Here is a 25,410-nt window from a genome sequence, read left to right on the forward strand (position 1 = left end):
CCCAGAAGTGTCAATAGATTTTTGTTCATGAAACTATGTTTATTCCTGGTCACTTAGATTCCTAGATTATGAAACTCGTCCCTATCTATTGTTAACAGACAGTATACCTGCTTCGGTAAATACCAGTTTACCAGTGGATATACAATCGATTTAGTCCAGATAGTGCATAAACACGTGTATTTTCCATGTGTACTTATCATTTCAAGTATACACGATAGAGTCCGCCAGATATAGAACCAGATCATAAGCAAATAACAATGCTATGACTTCCCTTTCGGTGTCTTAGACAGGTCTCTGATCCAGTCATTCAATGGCCAGGCTTAACAACAGATGGGAAAATGGGCATGCCTGTCTTGTGCCTATTCCAGTGGGAAAGTGGCAGCGATGGAGCCATTTACCTGTGCCCTGGTCATTGGTTTGGTATAGAGCAACTTCGCCCATTGTAATTATTCTTGGCCAAACTGCATCTTTTGAAGTATCAAAATTAGATAGGGCCATTGCATAGAGTTCTCTCAGGGTTAAAGCTTTGATTAGGCATTCATAGAGACAATGTAGAAAATGCCTAGAGGCATAAATTCAGATTGATCCAGGTGCATTAGTGTATCAATTACTGTGTACAATCGCTTAGCCAGAATTTCAATCTCAATGTTCAGGAGGGATATGGACCTATATAAGGCACATTCCTCTGCGTTTTGCCCGATTTATTAATAAGTATTATTGTGGCAAACCTTAAATCCAGTGAGAAAGTACCCTCTTTTCTAATGCTTTCATAAATATCTTACGTGAAGGAAATTTAAATAGGTGGGCTGGGAACCAGTTGGGTCCAGGATGTTTTCCTCTTTTAAGTTGGGAAATGGCCCCAGCAATCTTTTATGCTATGAGGTCCGCCTCCAGACCTTCTCGATCCTCACTTGTCAGAGTCTTGACCCACAGGTCTTGGAAGATTTGATTAGGTTTTGGTGATAGGAAAGGGCTTCAGATAATCATTAAAGCCGTTCTCTGGCACGCTGCTTGCCTGCTTCCCCAATCATTCACTCCCCCATTCCCTGGAACCAGCCACTGATGCTTTTCTTCCCCAGATGCTCCTTCTTCATCCACATTCATCCCCATCCCTGGCTCCTTCCGTCATGGTCCCAGTTCATTCCCACCCCTCCTCTCCAAGTCCTTCAATTAGCCCCGTTTCAATCCTCTAATAATCCCTGCCAGTTCTTCAGTCCCTTAACGACCCTGCCAGTTTTCCCCCCTAATAATTTGTTCCGGTATATATCTTTGCCGCAGAACTCGGCGCTCGTGGACACCACTAGCAGTGCTTGCTGCTTCTCCTCGCAAGCATAGAGGCAGCCGCAGGAAACTGCAGCGCTCTGTTAATGTTGAATTGAGCAGCGGTGATTGTTTGCTACGTGAATAGTCAACACAAGTGCGCCCCTATAATATCCAATATTCCTGCATCCCATGTCAGCAGCTACAAATGAGAGAGGAGCATGGGATGACGGGACACTGAATACAACATGATTGGGACAGAGCTCTGACCCGATCATTTGTAGATGGTGGCAGCTCGTGCCCTTCAGGGGCGGCTCTAGGCTCATGGCGGACCTGGGCAGGGAGCGTAGGTAGGGGGCCCCGGAAGAGGGGGTCCGGGCGAGGCAGAGTGCGGAGGTCAGTGAAGAGGGGGGGGGAGGGGGGATCAGGGTGTTTGGAAGTGGAACAGAGCCGGAGGCCGCCAAATCCCTGCCAGGGGGCGCCACGTAAATATGTATCCATCCTCAGAGGATTATTATATTAAGGATATATACTGGCGTGGTGGCCCCTGGGGTTTGGTGGCCCTGTGCAGGTGTACAGCTTGCACATGCATTTACCCACTGCATGATACGAGTGTGTGTGTGGAGGAAGGGGGGGGGGGTCGTAGAGGCTCCTGCAAACGTATCCCAAAATCAATCTACACAAACTTTAACAGCTTGCCACTATTAAAGATTGAAACATAGTATTCATCCAGCCTGCAAGTCTATCTTCCGTGTTAATACATGCGTATTAAAAGAAGCAGAACACACTTTCACTCAATCGCTGAATTTAATATGTGCTTTATTGCTGAACTTAATCACTTGAAGATACGCAAATCAGCTTGTTGAGTCAATTAGCGCGAGGGCACCTTTTGAGGGTATTTGCCGAGCTTTATCAATATACAGCATCATCGTTTTCTAAGCGTTACAAACGATGCGTTCATAGAATCTCTCCTTCCTAGGAGCACTGCCCTGGGTGAATGTTTACTTCCTGGCTCGTTCTGCTCCAGACAGACGAGTTCGGGAGCACCAGGAAGCCTAGCAGTAATAGGAGCCATCCTTCCATCAATTATAGATTTCTTGATTGCTGTGCATCCATGGTTGTGCAGGAGAGATAGAAGCTAGATCCCTGGCATCTACTGTATTATTACATTTTCAGAAGTCATGAGTCTAAGCAAAATTCAGTATCATCCTGGGAATTAGCAAGTAATTGAGGGGGATGCAAATGAACCTTTCATACTGACTAATGTAAACTGAGCAGCACAAAAGACTTAAACAGATCAGAGACAACAATGGCTCTTGAAAATGAGGATATTCATATTCATTACCCGGACAGTAATTTCCCATGCTGCTTTGCATGTGGCTGTTTGTTGCCTGTGGCTAATGAAATCAGTGATGTGTGCATTTATCTTTCGATATATACAATCTGGGTTATTTGAAGCCCTCCGCCTTGCATAGAAGCGTGTAGACATTTATGATAGTTAGCTTATCTTATAGTCACAGAAACATGTGTTCTAGCCTTATAGCCAGCTACCTACTGTTAAAGGCCCTGAACCAGAGTTATAGGCCCAAGCCACGGACGAGGGCCTATAACGAGGGAGAGGGCCTTTAACAACTGGTATAGCCCAGCAGCGGCTCCTCCGTTAATGTGGAGAAGCATTGCCAAGCTTGCTGCAAGTGCAGCAGGCACACACATTAATAAAATGGTAATAAATACCATTTTATTTTGGTCGCAGGCTCCCGCTGTTACAGCACGAGGGCAGGGGGGGCTGATTAGTGCAATTGCATTATTACTGCAACCCATGCCTACAGCCGGCCAATCTGACAAGCGCACTTCAGCCTGCACAATTGCATGGCTGAGTGCTGGGTTAACCTGCTCCAACCAATCCTGGATTGGATGGAATCACGTAGCACAAGGGACAAAGTCCTTCCCTTTCCTGCTGGGGTCACCGCCGGGGAGAGAGATACCGGACGTGGCTGTGTGCAACATATATGGTGAGCTTTCTGGGCATTGTGCCTTACCATATTTTAATGTTACCAGCCGCCACTGGCAGAAAGGCTATTAGAACATTCCACCCACTGAGGGGCTATTGTTTTGATTTTCTGGATGACCTGTTATGGCACAACCCACTTGGCAAAGCATTACATAACAAGAGCGTGTAAAAGTAAATCTCAGACAGAAAACTTGATGTTTACAAAATTCGAATTGGAACTGTACAATGGTAGTATACTTTTCAGTTCAATTAAAAAAATTAACTTATTTAAGAGAGCCGTCCATGTAATCTGTAGAGAGTGTTTAATACACAAAACGAGTTCTTGCATACGTTACCTTAATGTGTTTTGCAAATAGTTTCAGAACTTTGGCATCCCCTTTGAAAGCTGTCAATAACCTAGGGATGAGAGAAAAACAGACTTTTAGGTTAGTTTCCACTGATACTCTTTATGAAGTAATGTCTTCATATGCCTGGGGTTCATGGCATTACAGCAAGTGTTCTATTGAGCTGGCAGAGTGATTTCTAATAAAGAATTGAAAGATACAGTGCCGGTGTGATCAGACTGTACAGATTTATAAACATTACGTATGTTTTAAAAAAAATTACACCTCCAGAGTCCGGACTTTGTCCTCCATAATTGTGTGCCATTCCCGCATCGTTGCCACTCTTTGCGCAAGGTGTCGATGATCGTCTTTCAGAATATTCAGGTCCGTCCTTAGGGCATCAAATCTCGCCTCCAATGCTTCCCTGGAAGCATGAATGGCCTGCAGAATGTCTTTGAGAGTGGCCCCTCCAGGATCCCCCTTTCGATGCTGGTATTGTACCTGGAAGCACACAGTCGGCCACTGCTCCCGAGGCATGACCCTTGAGTCCAGATCATTTGTCCTGGTGACTTTGCCCTTGACTACGAAGTAGTGGCAGATGGCACAAGATTCCTGGAAGTCAAGTCAAGTCAAGTCAGGACATTTGTAATGCGCACATATCACGTCCAAAGAGTCTCATGGCGCTTGCAGGCGGCTCTGACGGGGGATGGACAGCTGAGTTAGCAAAAGAGCCAAGTCTTGAGTTTCTTGCGGAAACAGATGTGTTCTGAAGTCATACGCAGGCTCTAGGGCATTTTGTTCCAGAGGGTGGGTGCCAGAAAGGAGAAAGCACGACTCCCGTTCCTGGTAGTTTGAATTCTCAGCGGGGTGAGCAGTGACTCAAAGCTGGATCTAAATTGCCTACTCGGCACATACCAAGTGAGTTTACGGGACCAGTATTTAGGGCCATTCCCATACATCTGTTTGTGCTCCAAAAACAATGTTTTGAACATGATTCGCTTTTTTACAGGAAGCCAGTGTAGGCTTCTAAGGCACGGGGCAGGTGGCGACCTTCGTGGTAAATCTAAAACAAGTCGCGCTGCAGTGTTCTACAGGACCTGTAACTTTTTCAGGTGGTGCTCATTTATTGCAAGTAATAGCGAGTTCCCGTAGTCCTGCCTATTTATAATTTATTTATTTATTTTATTTATTTTATATTTTATAAAGCGCTTGGTTACACCAGCAGGTGTGTCCCAGCGCTAGTTCCTGCTGTTGTTTCCATTAGCGTGTGATTCAAATTGTGGAGAGAGGGGCCTATTTGGAACATTGAGGTTTGGGGAACAGGATTGTTTTAAGTTCTTTACGGAATGTAAGCTCCGAATTTTCCAAGCGCAGTTTTTCTGGCAGCTTGTTCCACAGCCTAGCAGTCGAAGCTCTAAAGGATTTTCCACCCATTCTTGCTCTTTTTACCTTCGGGACCTGCACCAGCCCCGTGCCACATGATCTTAATTGGCGTGTTGGCTCATACCGCTTAAGATAGTTCTGCAGGTACCTAGGGCCTCTCCCATGAAGGATCCGATGTCCAATACAGAGGGCCTTAAACATCACCCGTTCCCTAATAGGGAGCCAGTGAAGCGTTCTCAGAGATTTTTGTGATGAAGCCATTATGGGTAGTTGAAGGATCAAGCGGGCCGCCGCATTTTGTATACGTTGCAGTCTAGTGACGCCTTTTTCGCTGGCTCCTAGATATAGTACGTTTCCGTAGTCCAGCCTGGATGTTATCAGTGCATGGACTAGGGTTTGGCGCACCGGCGTAGGCATAAGGTCCAATGTTTTCCTAAGGACCCGTAGAGTACCAAAACAAGTGCCTGCCACTTGCTTGGTCTGGTGGTCGAAGGATACATTTTTATCCAGCCAAACTCCTAGGTTTTTCACTAGATTGCTGGGTGTGGGCAGTTCACCCAGCTCGTCCGGCCACCACGCTGAGGTCCACACTGATGGAGATTTGCCTACGATCAGTACCTCTGTCTTGTTTCTGTTAAGACGGAGGCAGTTGTCCGCCATCCACTTGGCCAGTTCCTGCATGCAGCTCTTAAAATTAGCCGCACATTGCTCTTCTGGTTGCGTAAGCGTCACAATCAATTGCATGTCGTCGGCATACGACACTGTCTCAACCCCAAATTTGTCTGTGATTGCTCCAACAGGGGCCACATACAGATTAAATAAGGTGGGGCTGAGACTGGAGCCTTGTGGGACTCCCTGCTTGAGTTTTATTTCGTTGGACCTTAACTGTCCTTGTGCGACCTGGAAACTGCGGCCCGTAAGGAATGATTCCAACCACTCCCAAGCCTTGCCTCTCACTCCTCCCTCTTTAAGACACTGCAGCAGTGTGTGATGCGCTACAGTGTCGAAAGCGGCACTAAGATCCAACAGGATCAGTGCCGCTGTCTGGCCTTCATCCGCATATCTACGTAGGGCTTCTGTTGAGGCCAGCAGGGCCGACTCCGTAGAGTGTAGAGCGCGGAAACCCGACTGAGAGGGATGGAGCAGTCCGTTGTTCTCAGCGAATGCTGCAAGTTGTTTATTCACTGCTTTCGCTGCGATTTTGGCAAAATAAGGGAGAAGGGAAATAGGTCGCAAGTTTTCCAGATTTGTAAGGCTAATGTTGGGCTTTTTCCTCAAAGGGAGAACTATTGCTCTCTTCCATGCAACAGGTACTTGTCCTGATGCAAATGAGAGAGCAAGTAAGAGACTGATGTATGGCTCCAGAATGGTTAAACTGCCATAAAGTTTTTTTTGGGGGGCTGGGTCATTTGGTGATCCTGATTTAATGCTGGCTGCTATCTGGCGTATTGTTTCCCGTGAGGGCACTAGAAATGCCGAGAGGCAGTTGCTGTTCTGTGTGGTTGGGGGAGTTTCCACTCTCCCCTCCCCTACTCTAGCTGCCTCCGGAAACGCCACATAGATTTTGTCCTCTTTACTGGCAAAAAACTCTGCTATTTGATTACAGGCTCTGACTGATCCAGCTATCGGGGCTGTCAGTGGGGCGAGATCAGATAGTTCTCTACATACTAGGAACATTTCCTTCATGGAGTTGTTTGCATTCTTAATTCTGGTGCAGTAGTAGGTTCTCTTCGCTCTCCGGATCAGGGCATGATAGTCTTTTAAGCCTTTCTTGTATTCGGCTCTGTCTGTCTCCGAATAGAACCTCCGCCATCTCCTCTCTAGATATTTGCATGTGGCTTTTTGTCCTCGTAGTTCAGTATCGAACCAGGGGGCAGATTTAGATTTCCTTAGTGGCGCATTCCGAATCCAAGGCGCTGTGTGATCTAGCGCCTTTTGGATTCGTAGGTCTAGTGTTTCGCAGGCAGAATCAATTTCCTCGCCCTCGAGCGGGCCTTCGGATTCTATTATTTTGTTAAATTCCTCTGGGCAAAACTTATCCCCTTTCCTGCGTTTGTTAAAGGTGGTTGTCCCATTCTGAGGTCCACTATCCGGGACCGCTACCCAAAATGAGACTAGGAAATGGTCAGACCAAATGACAGGCGCTGGGGGAGCTACGGTCACAGTATCCCAGTTGGCATAGATAGGGTCCAAAAGATGACGCTGACAGTGAGTGGGCATATCTGATTTTAACCACATCTGTATGCCTTCTAGCTCCTGTCTGATTTCCTGAGCTTCATTGTTCAGGGGGTCATCAAAGTGATAGTTTAAGTCCCCTAGGAGGAGGAGTCTCATGTGTGAGAGCAGAAAGCGTGAGAGTGTCCATCAGTTGCGTGAGAAAACTGGCTCCAGGTCCCGGTGGGCGATATATTAAAAATCCCTTGAGACAGTATCCAAGGGGCACTGCTAGGGAAAAGAAACCAGTCTCACTCTTTCCAATGTCCCTCTCTTCTAAAGTGCATACCAGCTCTTGTTTATGTATCACCGCAATCCCCCCTTCCCCTACTTCTTGTCAACTCTTTTAATATCATATCCTGGTGGGAGAGCGGCCAGTACATCTGGTGCTGACGCGGCGTTAAGCCACGTTTCTGTGAGGAATAGTGCGTCCACCTGATGTTCCGTCAGGTATTCATATATTTCCAGCTTGTGTTTCCCCAAAGACCGTCAGTTTAGCAGGGCAAGATTTAATATTCTACCCTTGTGCCTAGATCCTAGTTGTCTGTTGACAGTAAAAGGGCAGTGTGCGCACTTTTTGTCTCCATTGCTAATAATTATACTGTGCCGGCAAGCACTGTCAGTCGGAGGACAGAGGTTTCTGAGCTCGAGGGAACTATAGTGCTTCCGAAACAAACTTGAGACCACCAGGGGTACCTGCCCCTGGTCCCGATCGGTCACGGACGGGCACAGACGGGCTTGCCTTTGGCGCGCCTTTGGCGCGCTTCCGGCGCGCCCGCTGCGCCCGTCCGCTGCGCCTCCGGTGGAGGTCAGGCATTTGTAGCGGAAGTGGAAGAGGGAGGGAGGGGCCAGACAGCTGGAACACTCCCCTTCTACCACCCCCAAGATGGTGTGTGTTCCTTCGGTAACGGCCCCGTGTCAGCCCGTGAATCGGCTGCGGGGACCAGCAGAGGTCTGTGGGCACCGGGAGTCAACTCGTGCACAGGTAAATTAAAATTTACAGTTTTAAAAAGGCTTCCAATCCTAAATCGACAGTCAGCCAAACACACTTTTAAATACAAACGTGCACTTTACCTCCCGGCTTTTCGCCTCAAGAGGAAAGAATCTCAGCATTCAGCGCTGCACAGGTTCGGTGGTGATTTTTATATGCTCGCCAGAGGGAGGGGGGGGGGGGGGCCAGACAGCTGTAACGCTCCCCTTCCACCACCCCCAAGATGGCGTGTGTTCCTTCGGTAACGGCCCGTGTCAGCCCGTGAATCGCTGCGGGGACCAGCAGAGGTCTGTGGGCACCGGGAGTCAACTCGTGCACAGGTAAATTAAAACGTACAGTTTTAAAAAGGCTTCCAGTCCTAAATCGACAGTCAGCCAAACACACTTTTAAAAACAAACTTGCTCTTTACCTCCCGGCTTTTCGCCTCAAGAGGAAAGAATCTCAGCATAAGGAGACCCTGTAGCAAGGGTTTTCGTGCTTCGGCTGGTATCCACTTGAAAACTTTCTGCAGGCTGCGCATGATTCCAAAACAGGTTCCCACAATGTTGTTTATTTGGCTTTTCATGGAGAGTTTGTTATCCATATGAAAACCCAAATTGCACATCGATTCCTTGGGGGCTGGGCAGTCGCCCAACTGTACAGGCCACCAGTTCTGGGTCCAATGTTCAGCGGCTTTGCCAAACAACATGACTTCTGATTTATTGCCATTTAGCTGCGAGTGGTTCCTGCCCATCCAGTTCTTACCCTCAATCATACAGTTTTTAAAGCAAACTTTTGTTTCGTTAATATCAGGGCCAAGAGTGACCAGAATTTGAGTGTTGTTGGCATAGTATAAAACATCCAAGCCGAACGCTCTGATCACATTGGCCAAAGGCGCCATATAAACATTAAAAAGCGTAGGGCTCAGAATAGAGCCCTGCGGAACACCCCTTTTCACAGGTCGAGTACTTGTTGTATTCTTGCCCACTTGCACAGTGGTTGTGCGATTAGATAGGTAGCTGCTGAACCATTCTAGTACCTGCCCTCTGACACCAATCTCCCATAGCCGTTGAATCAAAATGCAATGGGAGATGGTGTCAAAGGCCGTAGACAGATCCAGGAGGACAAGAATGGTTGCTTGATGTTTGTCCAGGGCAAGCCTGATGTTGTCTGCGACCTCAACCAGTGCCGTCTCCGTGCTATGGGCGGCACGAATGCCCGACTGTGAAGGGTCCATCAACTCCTTACTCTCCAGATAGTTCACCAGTTGTCCATTAACAAACGATTCCAATACCTTTATAAATATGGCAACAGGGAGATAGGTCGATAGTTCAGAAAGGTGTTAGCGTCAGCACCCGTTTTTTTCAGTATCGACCTTACTCTCGCCGCCTTCCATATTATAAGAAAATCGGCTTCCAAAAGAGATTTATTGAGGAGGCTGGTAAGACAATCCACAAGAGCCGGGGCCAATATGGTAAACAGTTTAGGGGATATCTGGTCATTAGGGGACCCTGATTTAATCTTTAGCCCTACTGCCACAGTCTTGTTATTGTCAAGCATTTTAAATGTAGTCCATCTATGGGGGAAGTCATCCGAAGTGGGAGTTGGGTCTTGATACTGTGTTAGCGCTGTGTCTGGACAAAAGGATTCATGTATAATGGTGATTTTATCCTCATAAGATTTTGAGAGCGCTTCGGTCCATTCTACAGAATCGGGGGTGGATAATGAATTCTTGGGAATGCTGAATTCTTTCAGAATGTGGTATAGCTCTTTGGAGGAATTTTCAGCTTTAATTATACACTCCGCTAGGTACACTCGCTTTGCTGATCTTATGTCCCTCATGTAATTAGTGTGCAGAGTTTTATATGTATTACGGGCGGTTGGATCCTTGCTTTTCCGCCATTTTTTCTCAGCGGTTCTTGTGAGCGACTTTGTATTTTTTAGCTGTTCTGTAAACCAAGGTGCCGGCTTCCCTTTACATTTGACCATGCGCCGGGGGGCGATTTTGTCCAGTGATTTTTCAATCGCTGTCTCAAGATGTTGTGCGGCTATACTAACACTCGCTGTCAGATTTATGGAATTTGTCTGAAATTGGTTAGAGAAGGAGGATAGTGTAATCTTTTTCAGGGGTCTGCAAACTTTAGAGTCCTCTTTGCGGGTTGGTCCTGTGATACGGGCAGGGATGGTAAATTTCACTAAGTAGTGATCGGTCCAGAGCAGTGGAACCGGAGGGCTCGTCCTGATGTTAGGGGAATTGGTAAAAAGGAGATCTAGCGTGTGGCCGGCCCGAAGGGTCGGTCCTTCAATCCTTTGACTACGATTCAGAGTGCTAATATTGGAGATTAACTTTTCGGTTTCTGCATCTGACTGTTCATCTGCGTGATAGTTGAAGTCGCCTAGCAACAGAAACTTGTCTGCAGTCAGTGCATGAGGTGCAATAATTTCTAACAGGACGTTAGCAAACGCTCCCCTGGTCCCGGGCCGACGATAAAGCAGGGTCCCCTTCCAGACCTCCTTTGAGGGACCGCTAATTTTAAATACTATGATTTCTATGCGGTCAATCATAGTGCTGTCTATGAAACAGACCTTAGTGGTATGCATTGCTGCAATCAATAATCCCCCACCTCTAGAGTCCTTCCTGTCATACCGAATTATTTCGTACTGCTGGGGAAAAGCTACGTGAAGGTTGGGAGTGGCAGACTCATGTAGCCAGGTCTGCGATACAAAACATAGGTCTGGGGCTTCTACGTCAAGAAGGCTCCATATTTCCAGCGCATGTCTGGGAATGGAACAGGCATTAAAGTATATAGCAGTAAGTTCCTTGGAAACTACAGTGGGCGGGTTGAGACTTAAGGAAGCCGTATTGGTCCTTCGGCCAAAGGATGAATCAGAGCCGAAGAGACACGGAAACCTGTCAATGTCGGCTAATAAAGCGTCAGAAGTAACAAGGAAGGCATCCTTGTTACTTCAGCACGGGCTCAGCAGGCTTTCTGCCAGTCTAGGCCACTGGACTCAGCTGCCAGGATGTGGAGGCTGAAAGGTCAGGTTGTTGCGGAGAGAACGCTTCTCAGAAATGGCAGTTATTTAGAAGAGCGCAATCTCAATGCAGCACAGGGCGACCAGTAGGGCCTGTCTCATGGACGGCAAAGCGTTGGCCCTCTACCCCAGGACCTGCAATGAAGCCAGTGATACAGTCACTTTGGAGGACATAGTCAGCCCACTCAGTTGGTCTCACACAATGCTGTGTTCCCACAAGCGTAACTACAGGGTCTCAACGATGCAGGACATCCATCCTGCCTCGCCCCTACTCCGTCAGTGTCAGTCTGCGAGCTTGGCAGCCAACAGGGCCCGGATGTAATACTCTCTCCTCCACAGAGACATGTGCAGGTCAGCGCTCCTCTGATTGCCCCTTGAAGCCGCCCTGTTGCAACAAGTTCTCTTTGTAATCACCTGTATATAGAGTCTGCACTAACACTCACTTCCCTGGACACGTTTAAGGAACAAGACACTCCTCAACTCAGGGTCCCAACGCTGTTCTGTAGGGCAGGATTCGTCCTCACTGCTGTATTCCCTAGAGCCCCGGGGGTCACCAACCTGTATTATCCTACTGTCCTTTAATTCCTCATCAAGAGTCAGGGGGGCCCAACCACATCCAGTGGCAGGCTCGCAATGGCAGGCATTAGCTCAAAACGCTACCCTCTGTCTCCAGTGCAGTTCCCGACAAGCAAGGAGGCAGAAGCGCAAGTTCCCAGTCAGGGCTCCGGTATGGCTCCGCGATTAGGCAGCACAGTCTACAGTCCTTGTTTACCCGCCTCTTCCCGGGTGCAGTCTCCCTCGCCGCGGCCATGGCTCTTCGATTGCTCACCTGGCCTGTCTCTGCACCTCCGGTTCCACTGGCCGCCAAGGGTCCTGGAAGCCCCTGGAGTGCTACCTATGGTCCTGGCAGGCAGAGCGGAGAGTCCCCGCACCCTAGGGGCATCTCCACAGCACTCACCCTTCTAAGACCACTCATGTGTTGCGCTGCAGCTTGGGTCCGGAGCTCACCGCTGCATCCAGCGAATTGCGGCTGCCATTTTGTCAGCGCTGCCTAATGGAATCCGCAACAGGTCGGATAGTTTCTCTCCCCATAGTCAGAGTCCAGCACAAACAAGTTGTGGTGTGCAGAGTGGTGGCTGGGAGCTCTCTGAAACGTTTGGGGGCCCCGTGGTTTTAGAATGGTGGCAGGATTTTGTCGGATGGGGGGGCTTCACCGGGCGGGAGCTCTGAAATCTGCGACTTACAGCATTGGCGTTCGGTCACACCCCGATCAGAAGCAAAATGTGACGGACACTAAATAGATTTTTTTTTTAAAACAAAAGGTCTTAGCTACACCAAAACCTAAAAACAAGGAATTAGAGCTGTGAAGTAAGTAGGCGGAGATTCGTGGAGCTTTCAAAGTAGGGTTTACTGAAGTCCAGTACACTTTACCCATGACCGGGAACGTCCAGCAACTGGGAATCCTGGCAGCAACTGAACAATGTTGCCAGGATGCACACAGCCACTGTCCGGCCCCGAACATGGAACACAGATCAAACATGTACACATGCAGAACTACATCACAAGACACACGTGATACAAAGAATGGTCTCGTGAAACAATGAGACCAACAATCTTCAAGCATATTACAACATTTTGTCCCTAAACAGTAGAAGGAAGATTTACAACAAAAGAAAAGTAAAATAATAAGGATAAAGAAGAAAACAAGAGGAAAAGATGAACATAGCAATGGTACTGTGATAAATGAAGAAAACCAAACTTGAGTTGAGGGAATTTACCCCAATACGTAATCTTTGAACTTGCAAGGCAAACACCTCTGACGCCCCGCACACATCTCAGACACGTCCCCTGCACGATGTGCCTGAGAAGCCTGTTGCCCCACAATAGATGCAGTTGTCAGATGAACCATCTCTGATTCCTGATGCACCACCTCTGATTCCGGATGCACCTCCTTCACCTAAAGCCAATCAAACCATTCACAACGGTCACCACTACCAATTCCGTTTGTTTATAATGTCCGCCAGAGAACTATTAATCCGAACCAGGGACCTGTTTTTCCACCAACCCTTGTTCTCAAGGCGTGCTGACCCTTTGCTCGCCTGCGCCACAACCACTGGCAAGAAGTATCTAGACCTACTCATTGCCACCTGCCTTGGGTTTTAAATAAGCACCCAATCCTTCTTCTGTAAAGGTACATCTTAAAAGTGCTTTCCTGCATTAAAACGTGATTTCATATCTGCTTGTCTCTACTGTACTCGGTCTTTAATTGTGTCCAAAGACTTCACATCCTGATTACTTTTCCCACTTAACCAGTTAGGAAATTAGTAAGTATGTTCGTTCCTACCCCTGAGAAGGGCAAAAGGTGTTACCCCTGTCATGGAATGAGGGGTTGTATTGTAAGACTACATTTTATCATGTATGAACTCTAAAGGTTCTTTTCCAGAAGAGACTGCAGTCTGTATGCCTTCTTTCACAATTCTGTTTCCCCTTTCGATCAGGCCTTGGAAGTGGGAGAATACAGCGCCACCTTAAAATTAGCTATATCATGCCGTTTAAGAAATTAACACATGCACTGGGAAACACAATGTGTAACGTTATCAGTAACAATGACCTTAGGTGGACCCTCCACAACAAACACATTTCTTAGAAACTTAATAACATTGTCAGTGATTGCCCCATCACAAAAGTAATAATACATCAATTTGGCATAATAATCTACAAGTAGGATTAAAGAACAAGTTACTTACCTTCGGTAACGATATATCTGTAAGAAACAGTAGTTAGTATTAGATTCCTTACCTTAGAATATCCCCAGGCGTCAGTCTGGATCCGGAAACCTTTGCGTAGCAGTACCCCTGCGCGTCGGTAGGCGTCCCCTGCGGCTCCGCGTCGTCGGCGTCGTGCGCCGTGATGACGTCGCTGGAGTATATAGACGCCGCCTCCGCGCGCTGACGTCAGTTCTTGGCACACAGCTTTTCCGCGCCAGAACACGCAGAGCCATGTGAGAACTAACACTGGTGCCACTTGAAACTAGGGCCCTGAAAGGGATGTCCTTAACCCTAGGTATCAGTTCGCAGAACGGGGAGGATGGGTGGGGCGGTAAGGAATCTAATACTAACTACTGTTTCTTACAGATATATCGTTACCGAAGGTAAGTAACTTGTTCATCTGAAAGAAACAGGTTAGTATTAGATTCCTTACCTTAGAATAGATACCCCAGCAATACCAACCCCGGTGGTGGGTCTGCGAACCAATACAATCCTACACCAGAAAATCCTGGAGGACCGAACGGCCAAAGAAGCCGTCCCTCGGGACTTGACTGTCCAGGCAGTAATGCCTCGCAAAGGTGTGCAGCGAGGCCCACGTAGCCGCCTGGCAAATGTCCTGCAAAGGGACTCCCCGGCCCAGGGCAGTAGTAGCCGCCGTGGCCCGAGTGGTATGGGCCCTCAGCCCAACAGGAGGCTCCTTCCGAGCCAAAGAGTAGCATGCTTTGATGCACAGGACGACCCACCGAGAGATGGTTCGTTTCTGTACCGCCCTTCCCTTCTTCTCACCCACGTAGCCAACAAACAGTTGGTCATACACCCGGAACTGGCGTGTGCGATCCATATAAAATGAAAGCGCACGTTTTGGGTCCAGACGATGGAGCCGCTCTTCATCTTTTGAAGGATGCGGAGGCGGGAAGAAGGAGGGTAAGGTGATGGACTGCCCGATGTGAAAAGCAGAAACTACTTTGGGCAGGAAAGAAGGTCTAGTCCTAAGAACCACCTTGTCAGGATGAACGGACAAGAAAGGAGGTTTAACAGAAAGAGCCTGGAGCTCACTCACTCTCCTGGCAGAGGTGATGGCAACCAGGAAGGCCGTCTTTAAAGTGAGAAGACGGAGAGGACAGGAATGAAGCGGCTCAAAGGGAGCACACATCAAGAATGTCAGAACCAGGTTCAAGTCCCACTGAGGCATCACGAACGGAACAGGTGGATACATGTGCGTGATGCCTTTCAAGAATCTCAGTACAATAGGGGACTTGAATAAAGATGGCTGATCAGGTAGCCTTAAGAAGGCGGAAAGGGCAGAAAGGTAGCCCTTGATAGTGCCCAGAGCAGAGCCCTGCTGGGCAAGAGAAAGAAGGAAGAGGAGAACCTCGGAAAGAGGGGCAGAAAGGGGATCCACAGCCTTTGCTGTGCACCATGCCACAAATCTGTTCCACCGGCAGGCGTATACCGACTTTGTGGAGGGACGCCTGGCTGCCAGAATCACATCACAGACTTCAGGAGGCAAGTCAAATGGCCTCAACTGTCGCCGCTCAATCTCCAAGCATGGAGGTGGAGACTGGACAGGTTCGGGTGGAGGACCGTCCCCTGCTGCTGCGACAGAAGGTCCTCCTGAAGGGGCAGGCGTATCGAGGGACCGACTGACATGCTGAGTAGCTCGGGATACCAGTACCTTCGAGCCCAGTCCGGAGCCACAAGGATAACTTGGGCCCGGTCGCGCCTGATCTTCTTCAGCACTCTGGGCAGAAGTGGTATAGGCGGAAAGGCGTACAACAGACCGCAACTCCACTCGCGCCGAAAGGCGTCGCCGAGCGAGTGCCGTCTTGGAAACTCCAACGCGCAGAACTGATGACATTGCGCGTTCTCTTCTGTGGCGAATAGATCTAACCAAGGCTCTCCCCACTGCAGAAAGAGGCCTTTCGCCACGTCCGAGTTCAGACGCCATTCGTGATCCACCGTGCACCGACGGCTGAGTTTGTCCGCCCTGGCGTTCAGAGAACCTGCCAGGTGTTGAACCGTCAGAGTCACGCCCTGACGTTCCAGCCATTGCCAGAGACGCAGGGCCTCCTGGCAAAGGGTCCACAACCCCACACCGCCCTGTTTGTTGCAGTACCACATGGCGGTGGTGTTGTCCGTGAACACCTGCACTACACTCCCGTTGACAAAGGGGAGGAATGCCTTCAGTGCTAGGCGAATCGCCCGCAGCTCCAACATGTTGATATGGAGCCGGGACTCCGCCGGAGACCAGATGCCTCTGATCTCCGCCTCTCCCAAGTGGCCACCCCAGCCCTGGAGGGACGCGTCCGTCACAACCACGTGCTCCGGTTGGGGAAGGGAGAGGGATCTGCCTCTGACCCAACCGCGGTCCGTAAGCCACCACTGCAACTGTCTCGCAGTGCCCTCCGAGATCAGGACATGGTCGGAAAGGTTGCCCTGATGCTGGGCCCACTGAAACTTCAGATCCCACTGCAGAGCCCGCATCCGCCACCTGGCGTGATGCACCAGAAGGATGCAGGAGGCCATCAGCCCCAGAAGCCGCAGCGTCAACCTGACCGAAACCCGGGATAACGGCTGAAAGATGGGAATCAAGGCCTGAATATCCCGGACCCGCCGTTCCGTAGGATAAACCCGAAACTGCGCCGAGTCGAGAATCGCTCCGATGAAAAGGAGCTTTTGAGAGGGACACAGGTGTGATTTCGGCACATTGATGGAAAACCCCAGCTCATGCAGGAGGTCTGCCGTCACCTGAAGGTGGTGGACGACTGTCTGGGGCGAGCCCGCCTTCAACAACCAGTCGTCGAGGTAGGGGAAGACTGAAACCCCTAACCGGCGCAGATGAGCTGCGACCACCGCCATCACTTTCGTGAACACCCGTGGGGCGCTGGTAAGGCCGAATGGGAGCACGATAAACTGAAAGTGCTCGTGGCCTACCGTGAACCGCAGGTAACGCCGGTGGGCCGGCAGGACGGGGATGTGAAAATACGCATCCTGCAAGTCCAACGCTACCATCCAGTCTTGTGGGTCTAGAGCAGCCAAGACCTGAGCCAAAGTCAACATCTTGAACTTCTCCTTCCGGAGGAAGCCGTTGACGTTCCGTAGGTCCAAGATAGGACGTAGGCCCCCTTTGTCCTTCTTGGGCACCAGAAAGTAGTGGGAGTAGCAACCACACCATACTTCTGGCCCAGGAACGCGCTCGATGGCCCCCTTGGCCAAGAGGGCCGTAACTTCCTCCTGCAGAAGTGTCAAGTGGTCCCCCGACACACGGTGGTTCTGCGGTGGCATGGCTGGAGGAGTGGTCTCGAAGGGGAGGGAGTAGCCCCTTCGGACGAGCTGCAGCACCCACCTGTCCGATGTGATAGTGCGCCAGCGGGAGTGGTGATGGCGAACCCTGCCACCCACTGGCGTCACATGGGCCTGAAAGCTCGGACTAGGAGGATTTGGAGGCTGCTGCGGGAGGAGGTGTGGACTGACCTCGCCGCTGTCCCCGACCGCCACCACGGCGGAATCCACGGCCGCCACCGCGCTGAGGAGCGTTCTGCGGTGCGTGGCTGGCAGCACGTGTGGGACCGCCCCTTCCGTGGCCACGAAAGGAGCGAAACGAACCCGTTTGCTGGCGCTGGGTCCAGAGACCCAAGGACTTGGCCGTGACCCTGGAGTCCTTGAAGCGCTCAAGCGCGTTGTCCGCTTTGTCGCCGAACAGGCGACTGCCATCGAATGGCATGTCCATCAGGGCATTCTGGACATCCGGCGAGAAGTTGGCGGATATCAGCCAAGCATGGCGACGAATCGCCACCGTCGTGGACATTGCTCTGCCCAGCGAGTCGGTCGTGTCAAGACCACACCGTATGGTATACCTCGCCGCGTCCCGGCCTTCAACCAAAGCCTGGCCGAGCTTGTCCCGTACCTCCTGCGGGCATTGCGGCAGGCACTCTGCGACCGTATCCCACAGAGAGTGGGTATAGCGGCCCAAGAGGCACGCGGTGTTACAAGACCGCAGTCCCAGACTCAGCGACGAGAAGACCTTCTTGCCGTACTGGTCATACCGCTTAGATTCCCGATCGGGCGGGGCCGTCGGGAATGCGGACTGGGAAGTGGAGGCCTGGATCACCAGACTCTCAGGGGAGGGATGGGTGGACAGGAAGGCAGGGTCGTCCGCACACGGACGGTGGCGCCTGGCAACGTTCCGATCAACAGGTGAACCGGAAGCGGGCCTGGACCACGTGCCCAAAAGGACATCCGTCAAGGCATCATTAAACGGCAGCAGAGGCTCCTGTGGACATGACTGCGGTTTAAATACCTCGGTGAGGATGTTAGGCTTCACCTTAGCGACGGGGAGCTCAAGGCTCAAGGCCTTGGCAGCCCTCATCAGTACCACCGAATAGGCAGCCCCAGCCTCCGACGCCACAGTGGGAGGCGAGACAAACCCAGGGTTAGGCGAATCGTCCAGACCACTGGCATCACCCAAGTCACCAACCCAGTCCACGTCGTACTGGCATTCTCGTGACAGAGGGTCCTCAGACCCCTCCCAACCCTCTCCATAATCGTCCTCATCGCCATAGTTGGAATCAACGATATAGACCGGCTCCTCGGAGCCAATGGGCCCCAACGGCGCCGGACTCGGCGTCGGACAATGCCGGTCCGACTCCGCGTCCGGATTCGGAGAGGGAATGGGGGTGGTGCCGCGCGGCGCCGGAACCCCGACGCCGGCCGGAACCGGCGTCGGAGTCACGGCGCCGCGCGGAGGCGGCACCACGGGTTGCCCCGATGGAATCGGCGCCGGAGAGGCCGGTTGACCAGCCGGCGACGACCCTGAAGGGCCCAGCGGCGCCGGGGCCGGAACCGCCGGCGGCGTCGGGGCAGGTGCACCCGAACCGCTCGGGCCCCCAGACGGGACCGACGGGCCCGCAGGCGCCGTAGGCCCCGCCGGAGGAGACAGCGCCCTCATGGCCATGAGGAACTCTTCTACCTCTTCACGCGACGCGCCTTGCCCAGGGACCGGCAGGTATGGAGCAGGCGGCGTCGGCGACCCACGCGGGGCCGCGGGGGTGGGGCCACCCGAACCCCCGGCCGCATCGCGGGGGAGTCGGGGGTACGATGGTGACGCCCCGACTTCTTGTGTCGCTTACCTGAGGAACCGGAGGAATGGTGACGACTTCCGGAGCGCTCGTGGCGGCTCCGCGACCGCTCTCTCGACCGCTCCCTCGACCTCCGTCCGGACCGGGACCGCTCTCGACGTGGGGCCGACACCCGGAGCTCGAGCAGCTTGCGGGACCGCTCCCGTCTAGCCTTGCCCGTCAAGGCCCGGCAGTCGACGCAGGACTCCACGTCGTGGTCCGCGCCCAGACACCGGAGGCAGAGTCGATGGTGGTTGGTGACCGACATCAGGCGGTCGCACCCGTCGCAACTTTTAAAACCGGGCATCCTACCGGCACCTGAAAGAGTTAGAGTTAACAAAAAACTTAGGTCAAAAGACCGGAGTACTGCTCTTCGGATCTGCGCTAACTGGCGCGGAAAAAAGAAGAACTGACGTCAGCGCGCGGAGGCGGCGTCTATATACTCCAGCGACGTCATCACGGCGCACGACGCCGACGACGCGGAGCCGCAGGGGACGCCTGCAGACGACGCCTACCGACGCGCAGGGGTACTGCTACGCAAAAGTTTCCGGTTCCAGACTGACGCCTGGGGATATTCTAAGGTAAGGAATCTAATACTAACCTGTTTCTTTCAGATTACCTGTTACTAAGGCTCTGGGGAATACAGCAGTTCTACTAAATCAAGGCCCACTGTGTCCCATGGATTCTGAGGAAATGGAAGAGGATGCGGCGGTGTGACCAGTGTTCTCCAATGCTTATCTGACAAGAAACATTATGCACAATCATCTATCATAGCTCTAACGTGAGACTCCAGGGAACGCCACCAATAGTACTGTTTCCAATGTTGACCGGTCTTTAAGACACCTAAATGTCCATGATGGGCTGCCTGAATGATTTCCTTGTGTAAGCTATCTGGAGGATGACGCATGACCATGTCTTAAACCACAGACAATTCATCAGCCACATTTGCAAAATTACTCATCTCTGCAGAAAGGGTACTACTTTCAGGCCAACCATCAGAAATAAATTATTTTATCTTGGAAGGAGTAAGATCCTTGACATAAGCATCACACCATTCGGTTTCTGTACTATGTTCACATTCTAACACAGTGGTACAAAAGGGGGTGGTGATGGACGGAGCATCTGAACCAATCAAACACTCACACTCAGTCAACAGATCTGGGTTTAATCCATCACCGTTCTTTATCCCACTCTGCCACCCCAGTTCAGACATGGCCATATGCACATCAGTCTCACCCTGTGCCTCATGGGAACAGTCCAGCCCGAACTGCCAAGCCATGCCTTCCCTGGACCGGAAACAAGCTTCCGAGGACCGGTTTCTGGCATTTCAGCCGTCTTCAGCCCGGCTTGCTTGAATCCAGTGGCAAAGTGAGCAAGGGACTCACGTCTGAGCATACCCTGCCAACTTATGGCGAACAAAGTGGTACACAGTGGTAACACAGCATCGCCAGCTGCAACCACACACTCAACATCCTCAGTTTCATCTTGCCAGGGTGTCATCCTAGATAAACAATCTGCCCTGAAGTTTTTGCCTCCTGTATGTGCTTGATGGTGAAATTATACTCTTGCAGTTTTAATTTCAAAGTATTTTTATTGATACTCTTGCAGTTTTGACAGCAAGTGAACCCCTCTGGCAAAGGGTGTGTTTGGTCGCTGCTACTAAGCTTGTGCATGAGCGGCATATGCACATTATATAACTCAAACTCACGTCCCCAACTATATGACAGAAAGTATTGAATGGCCCACACACATGAGAGCTTTGTGGTCAATGGTACGGTAGTGTGTCTCAGCCAGTTGCAAGGTTTTTGATGCAAGAGCAACTGTGTGTTCGTTACCTGCAACCCACTGCCCCAAAACTGGTCAGAGACCAGTGAGACTAGCATTAACAGTCACAAAACATTTGTAACCATCCTGAAATTAATGCTAGGCTGGAGAGTCCTCAAGGAGTTCTTTGACTTGTTCAAAGACAAAATGGAGATTGTCTGTCCAAACGAACATGGCACCTTTTCCTAAGAAGTGCTCGCAGAGGTTTCACTATCTGTGGGTAACTGTAGTAACATTCCATGACATCATCACACATTCCAGCACTCATCCTTGCTGAGCAGTAGGGAAGACGTAGCTAGGGAAGAGGAATGACAACAAGTAAGTTATAACACATCCCCCTTCCTTAGGGAAACTAAATTCAGAAATGATGCACATAAACGGAAACATTATTAAATACATACATTCAAAAATATACATGTAAAAACACATTCCAAAATATACATGCATAAACAGGCCCCATCCCCCTCCCTTAAGGAAAATAAAGGAAACAAGCATCGCGAGGGCATGGCTTAAAACACAAACAAGCCTATGCCTCAGATGATTGGGTACTAACCACCCACAGCCTCGATATAATAGGGTACACACATCTCTAAAAACAGAACTAGGGCACTAACCACCCATAACCTCACCACAATAGGGTACAAAACACCCTAGGAAGAGAACTGGGGCACTCACCTCCCACAACCTCATCGTAATAGGGTACACACCACCCTATAAAACAGAACTGATGTACGGCACTCAACACCTCACAACCTCACTGCAAAAGGGTACTCAGCACCCTAGGAACAGAACTGAAGCACTCACCACCCTACAACCTCACAGAGACAGGGTACACACCACCCTGTTATACAGAACTGAGGAACGGACCCACCACCCCATAACCACACCGTAAAAGGGTACTCACCACCCTAGGAACAGAACTGGGGCACTCACCACCCCACAACCTCACAGTGACAGGATACACACCACCCTGTAAAACAGAACTGGGGTACAGCACTCACCACCCCACAACCTCACCGCAAAAGGGTACTCACCACCCTAGGAACAGAACTGGGGCACTCACCACCTCACAACCTCACAGTGACAGGGTACACACCACCCTGTTAAACAGAACTGGAGTATGGCACTCACCACCCCACAATCTCACCGTAAGTACAGAACACCCTTGAAAACAGAACTGGTGCACTCACCTCCCCAAAGTCAGCATTAGGCACTCAGCACACAACAAAAACATATGAGTGGCAAGTAATAACATGACAATTAAAACTGGCAAGGCGTAACACAACATCCCAGCACATACTAAGTTTGAACGGCACAAACTTCACAAAATAAACCACGCTTTTCTTATAAGTGGTTATAAGTGGTCCTATATTACTACCTTTCGATGTATGTATATTGCAGAGTTCATTTTTACCCTTTCATTGATATTTTTGTTGGATATTCAGTGTACAGTTGTTCCATGTGGAGTCCCTCCCACACTTCACACCCCACTTTGCATTGGGGGGAGTTCTTTACATGTTAAGTGAAGTGTTCTGTGTCTGCACAGCTTATGTGTAGAGTGTTTCTACACATCACACCGCATTGTGTGTTAAGGGGGGGCGGGGGGAGATATTTTTGCCTTCACTGAAGTAATGTGCCCCTGCATAGATTCCATGTAGGTTCTATGCTTTCTACACGTCACACCCCATTTTGCGTTGAGGGACATTCTTTATGTCTTGATTGATGTCTGCTGCGTTTGCTTAGGTTCCGTGTAGATTGTATTCTACACATCACACCCCAGTATGCGCTGGGGGGGGGGGGGAGGGGGAGTTCTGTTGTTTTTGCGTGTTGCTTTGTTTTTTACGTTCCACGCACGACATGGTTTGCACTGGAAGTGTTTTTCGTTCTGTGTGGAGTCCCTTTCACACATCACACCTTAAGTAGGATGTTACAAGATGAGAGCCCCACCAGGAGCAGGTTCACTGCTGCTCAGCCCATTACCAACTGACACTCACACACATGAACATTCCATTCACCAACATTCTCTCACTCGGACATCCAGGCTGAGCAGCAGTATAACAGTAACTCTGAACAAAACGGGCATCATACTCTGCAAGCCCTAAGAAGGACCGAAGAGCTTCCCTATCTTTAGGTGGTGTAGAATCCCTGATGGCTTTAATGAGTGAAAGTGTGGGTTTCATACCTTCAGGCAAAAGTGTATGTCCTAAGTACTGACGTTTCCGAACAGCAAATCTGCAATTGTCATGACTGACGGTCATACCAGATTTGTCAAGCTTGCCAAGAATTCTGACCAGAGTGCGGTCATGTTCTGCTCGACTGCTAGCGTACAGCAAAATGTCACCCTGGTACGCTTATACTCCAGGAATGTCTTCCAGTAATGGGTCCATCATTTTCTTGAACACGCTGGCAGAGGATGCCGGACCGAATGGTAGTCTGAGGTACTTATACGCACCAAACGGAGTTAAAAAAGTGATGAGCTCTTATGACTCGATGGAAAGTGGGATCTGATGGTACACTGACCTGAGATCTATTAAGGAGAAAATTCTTGCCTCATCCTAATTAGGTAAAAGTTGTTGAATCCTAGGAAGGGGATGGCAGTCCACCAAGATGTTACGATTGAGCAAGCGCAAATAAGCACAGGATCTGACCTCTTGCGCCCTAAAACTATAGGGGAAACCCACTCGGAGGAATCACAAAATGCAATGATACCCTCGGAGCATAAACTCTTCAAAACACCTTTCAATGCCTCCCTGGTGCTTAAGGGGAAAAGGCGCACTTTAGGTACGACCGGTTGAGCATTAGGTTAAGGCGAATTTTATGCTCAAAGCCTGAAACATAACCCACCTTGTTGCAAAAAAACTGAAGCAAATTGGCTAAGCACACTAGTAATATTGGGTTCTGAAAAGGAAAGGTTAGCCACATCCACATTACACTCATCATATTCATAACAGTTGGCTGGGAGTTCACCGACAACCACAGGTTGATCTGCACCTGGTTTAAGATACAAAAGTTTTGAACAAATCCTGCCAACCCCCAATGATTCTGCCTCTGAGAGCATCATATACTTTACTGAATGTGCGCCTGTTTAGGCATCCTATCCTGGAATGAAAATACCCAAGCATGTCAATCTCAGTCTCCGCAAAAGCATTTGGATTGAATCAGATTGTGTGTGAACAACACCAATACCCCAATTTTCTTAAAGGTGACCTCTGACAAAATGTTTTTGGAGATCCTGAGTGAGCCATGACTTGATTGGAAACAACACTGATAATCATCTTGCACCTAAGACCTTTGCATGTATCAATTGAAATGCATTTAATAGTTAAAACAACGTTGCTCAGTTTCTCAGAACCATCACAAAGAGTGTTTTTAGTGGGTGCACTTAGCTCAACTAGTTGTTTTTCAATCCGTATGAGTCTAGATTCTATTGGGGACAAATAGATGCTAAAAAGTTCACCCATTCTTTCCAACAGGTGGTCATTTACAGCATCTATATCAGGTTTGTCCCCTGTGCTCTGCGGCGCCCCATGGGACACTTCATTTTCTATATCTATTACTGCATTCATTCCATCTACATTTGTGTGTGAGTTAGCAGGTTTCCCGGCCTTTCGCTTAGATGCGCTATACTTTCTGGCTTTAGGCCTACTGGGCTGTGTTGTGTGTTTAATCTGTTTTCGTACTGCACCTTCCCGATTGCCTCTTAATTGCCTTATGCTATCTGTAGCTACCTCGACTAGTGTGGAGTCGATGCGCAGGTCCGGGGTCCTTTCCAGGTCTGTAGTATAATCTGGGTCAGAATCTATAAGAGGGTTTGATGCAGATAAATTGACCTCATTAGGTATACTATGAATATCGGCACGGACAGCAGTAATGGGGCCAACGTTGGTATTTGTGGCCTGGACTGGTGTTCTTGCCGATGCAATGAGGCAAACGGTTTTTGGAGATCCTGAGTGAGCCATGACTTGATTGGAAACAACACTGATAATCATCTTGCACCTAAGACCTTTGCATGTATCAATTGAATTGCATTTAATAGTTAAAACAACGTTGCTCAGTTTCTCAGAACAACAGTGAATGTCTTCAGCGACCTCAATGCTGTTGACCTTTGTAAATATTTTGCCACCTCTGCATATAGCCTGAAAGTGGGCAATTTTCTTGCATGACATACACCTTTTTCCACCTGCAGGACAATTGGGAGTGTTAACAATGTGGCTTTTTGAACTACACCTAAAACATGTTAGCTGTTTCTTGAAAGATTGCCTGGAAGACCTGTTTCTGACGTTGACAGCACACATAGAGTTGCCCTCGATCATGTGTATGCCGTGCAATGTTTGACTTTCATGAAGAACTCTGGATGAAAACATGGCACTTTCAATTGCTTTAGCTATATCAACAGTTTCCATTAAGGAATGGTTCCTGCAGCTGAGTAACCTCTCTTGAATTTTTTTGAAAAACAAGAAAAAGTAAATTGGTCACAAATGCGAATATCTATTGTAGTGCAGAA

General features: G+C 49.6%; 1 protein-coding gene across 2 annotated transcripts in view; it reads right to left on the bottom strand.

Moving 5' to 3' along the window:
* Positions 1–25,410, bottom strand: part of CMSS1 (cms1 ribosomal small subunit homolog) — a 1,475,838-nt gene that overhangs the window by 55,128 nt on the left and 1,395,300 nt on the right. For both annotated transcript variants that reach the window (XM_078657737.1, XM_078657736.1), the window contains exon 8: positions 3,607–3,667. In XM_078657737.1, the coding sequence (XP_078513863.1) occupies positions 3,607–3,667 (61 nt within the window). The remainder of the gene's footprint in view (positions 1–3,606; positions 3,668–25,410) is intronic.

This window comes from Lissotriton helveticus, chromosome 8 (assembly GCF_964261635.1).
Source record: "Lissotriton helveticus chromosome 8, aLisHel1.1, whole genome shotgun sequence".
Lineage (NCBI taxonomy): Eukaryota > Metazoa > Chordata > Amphibia > Caudata > Salamandridae > Lissotriton > Lissotriton helveticus.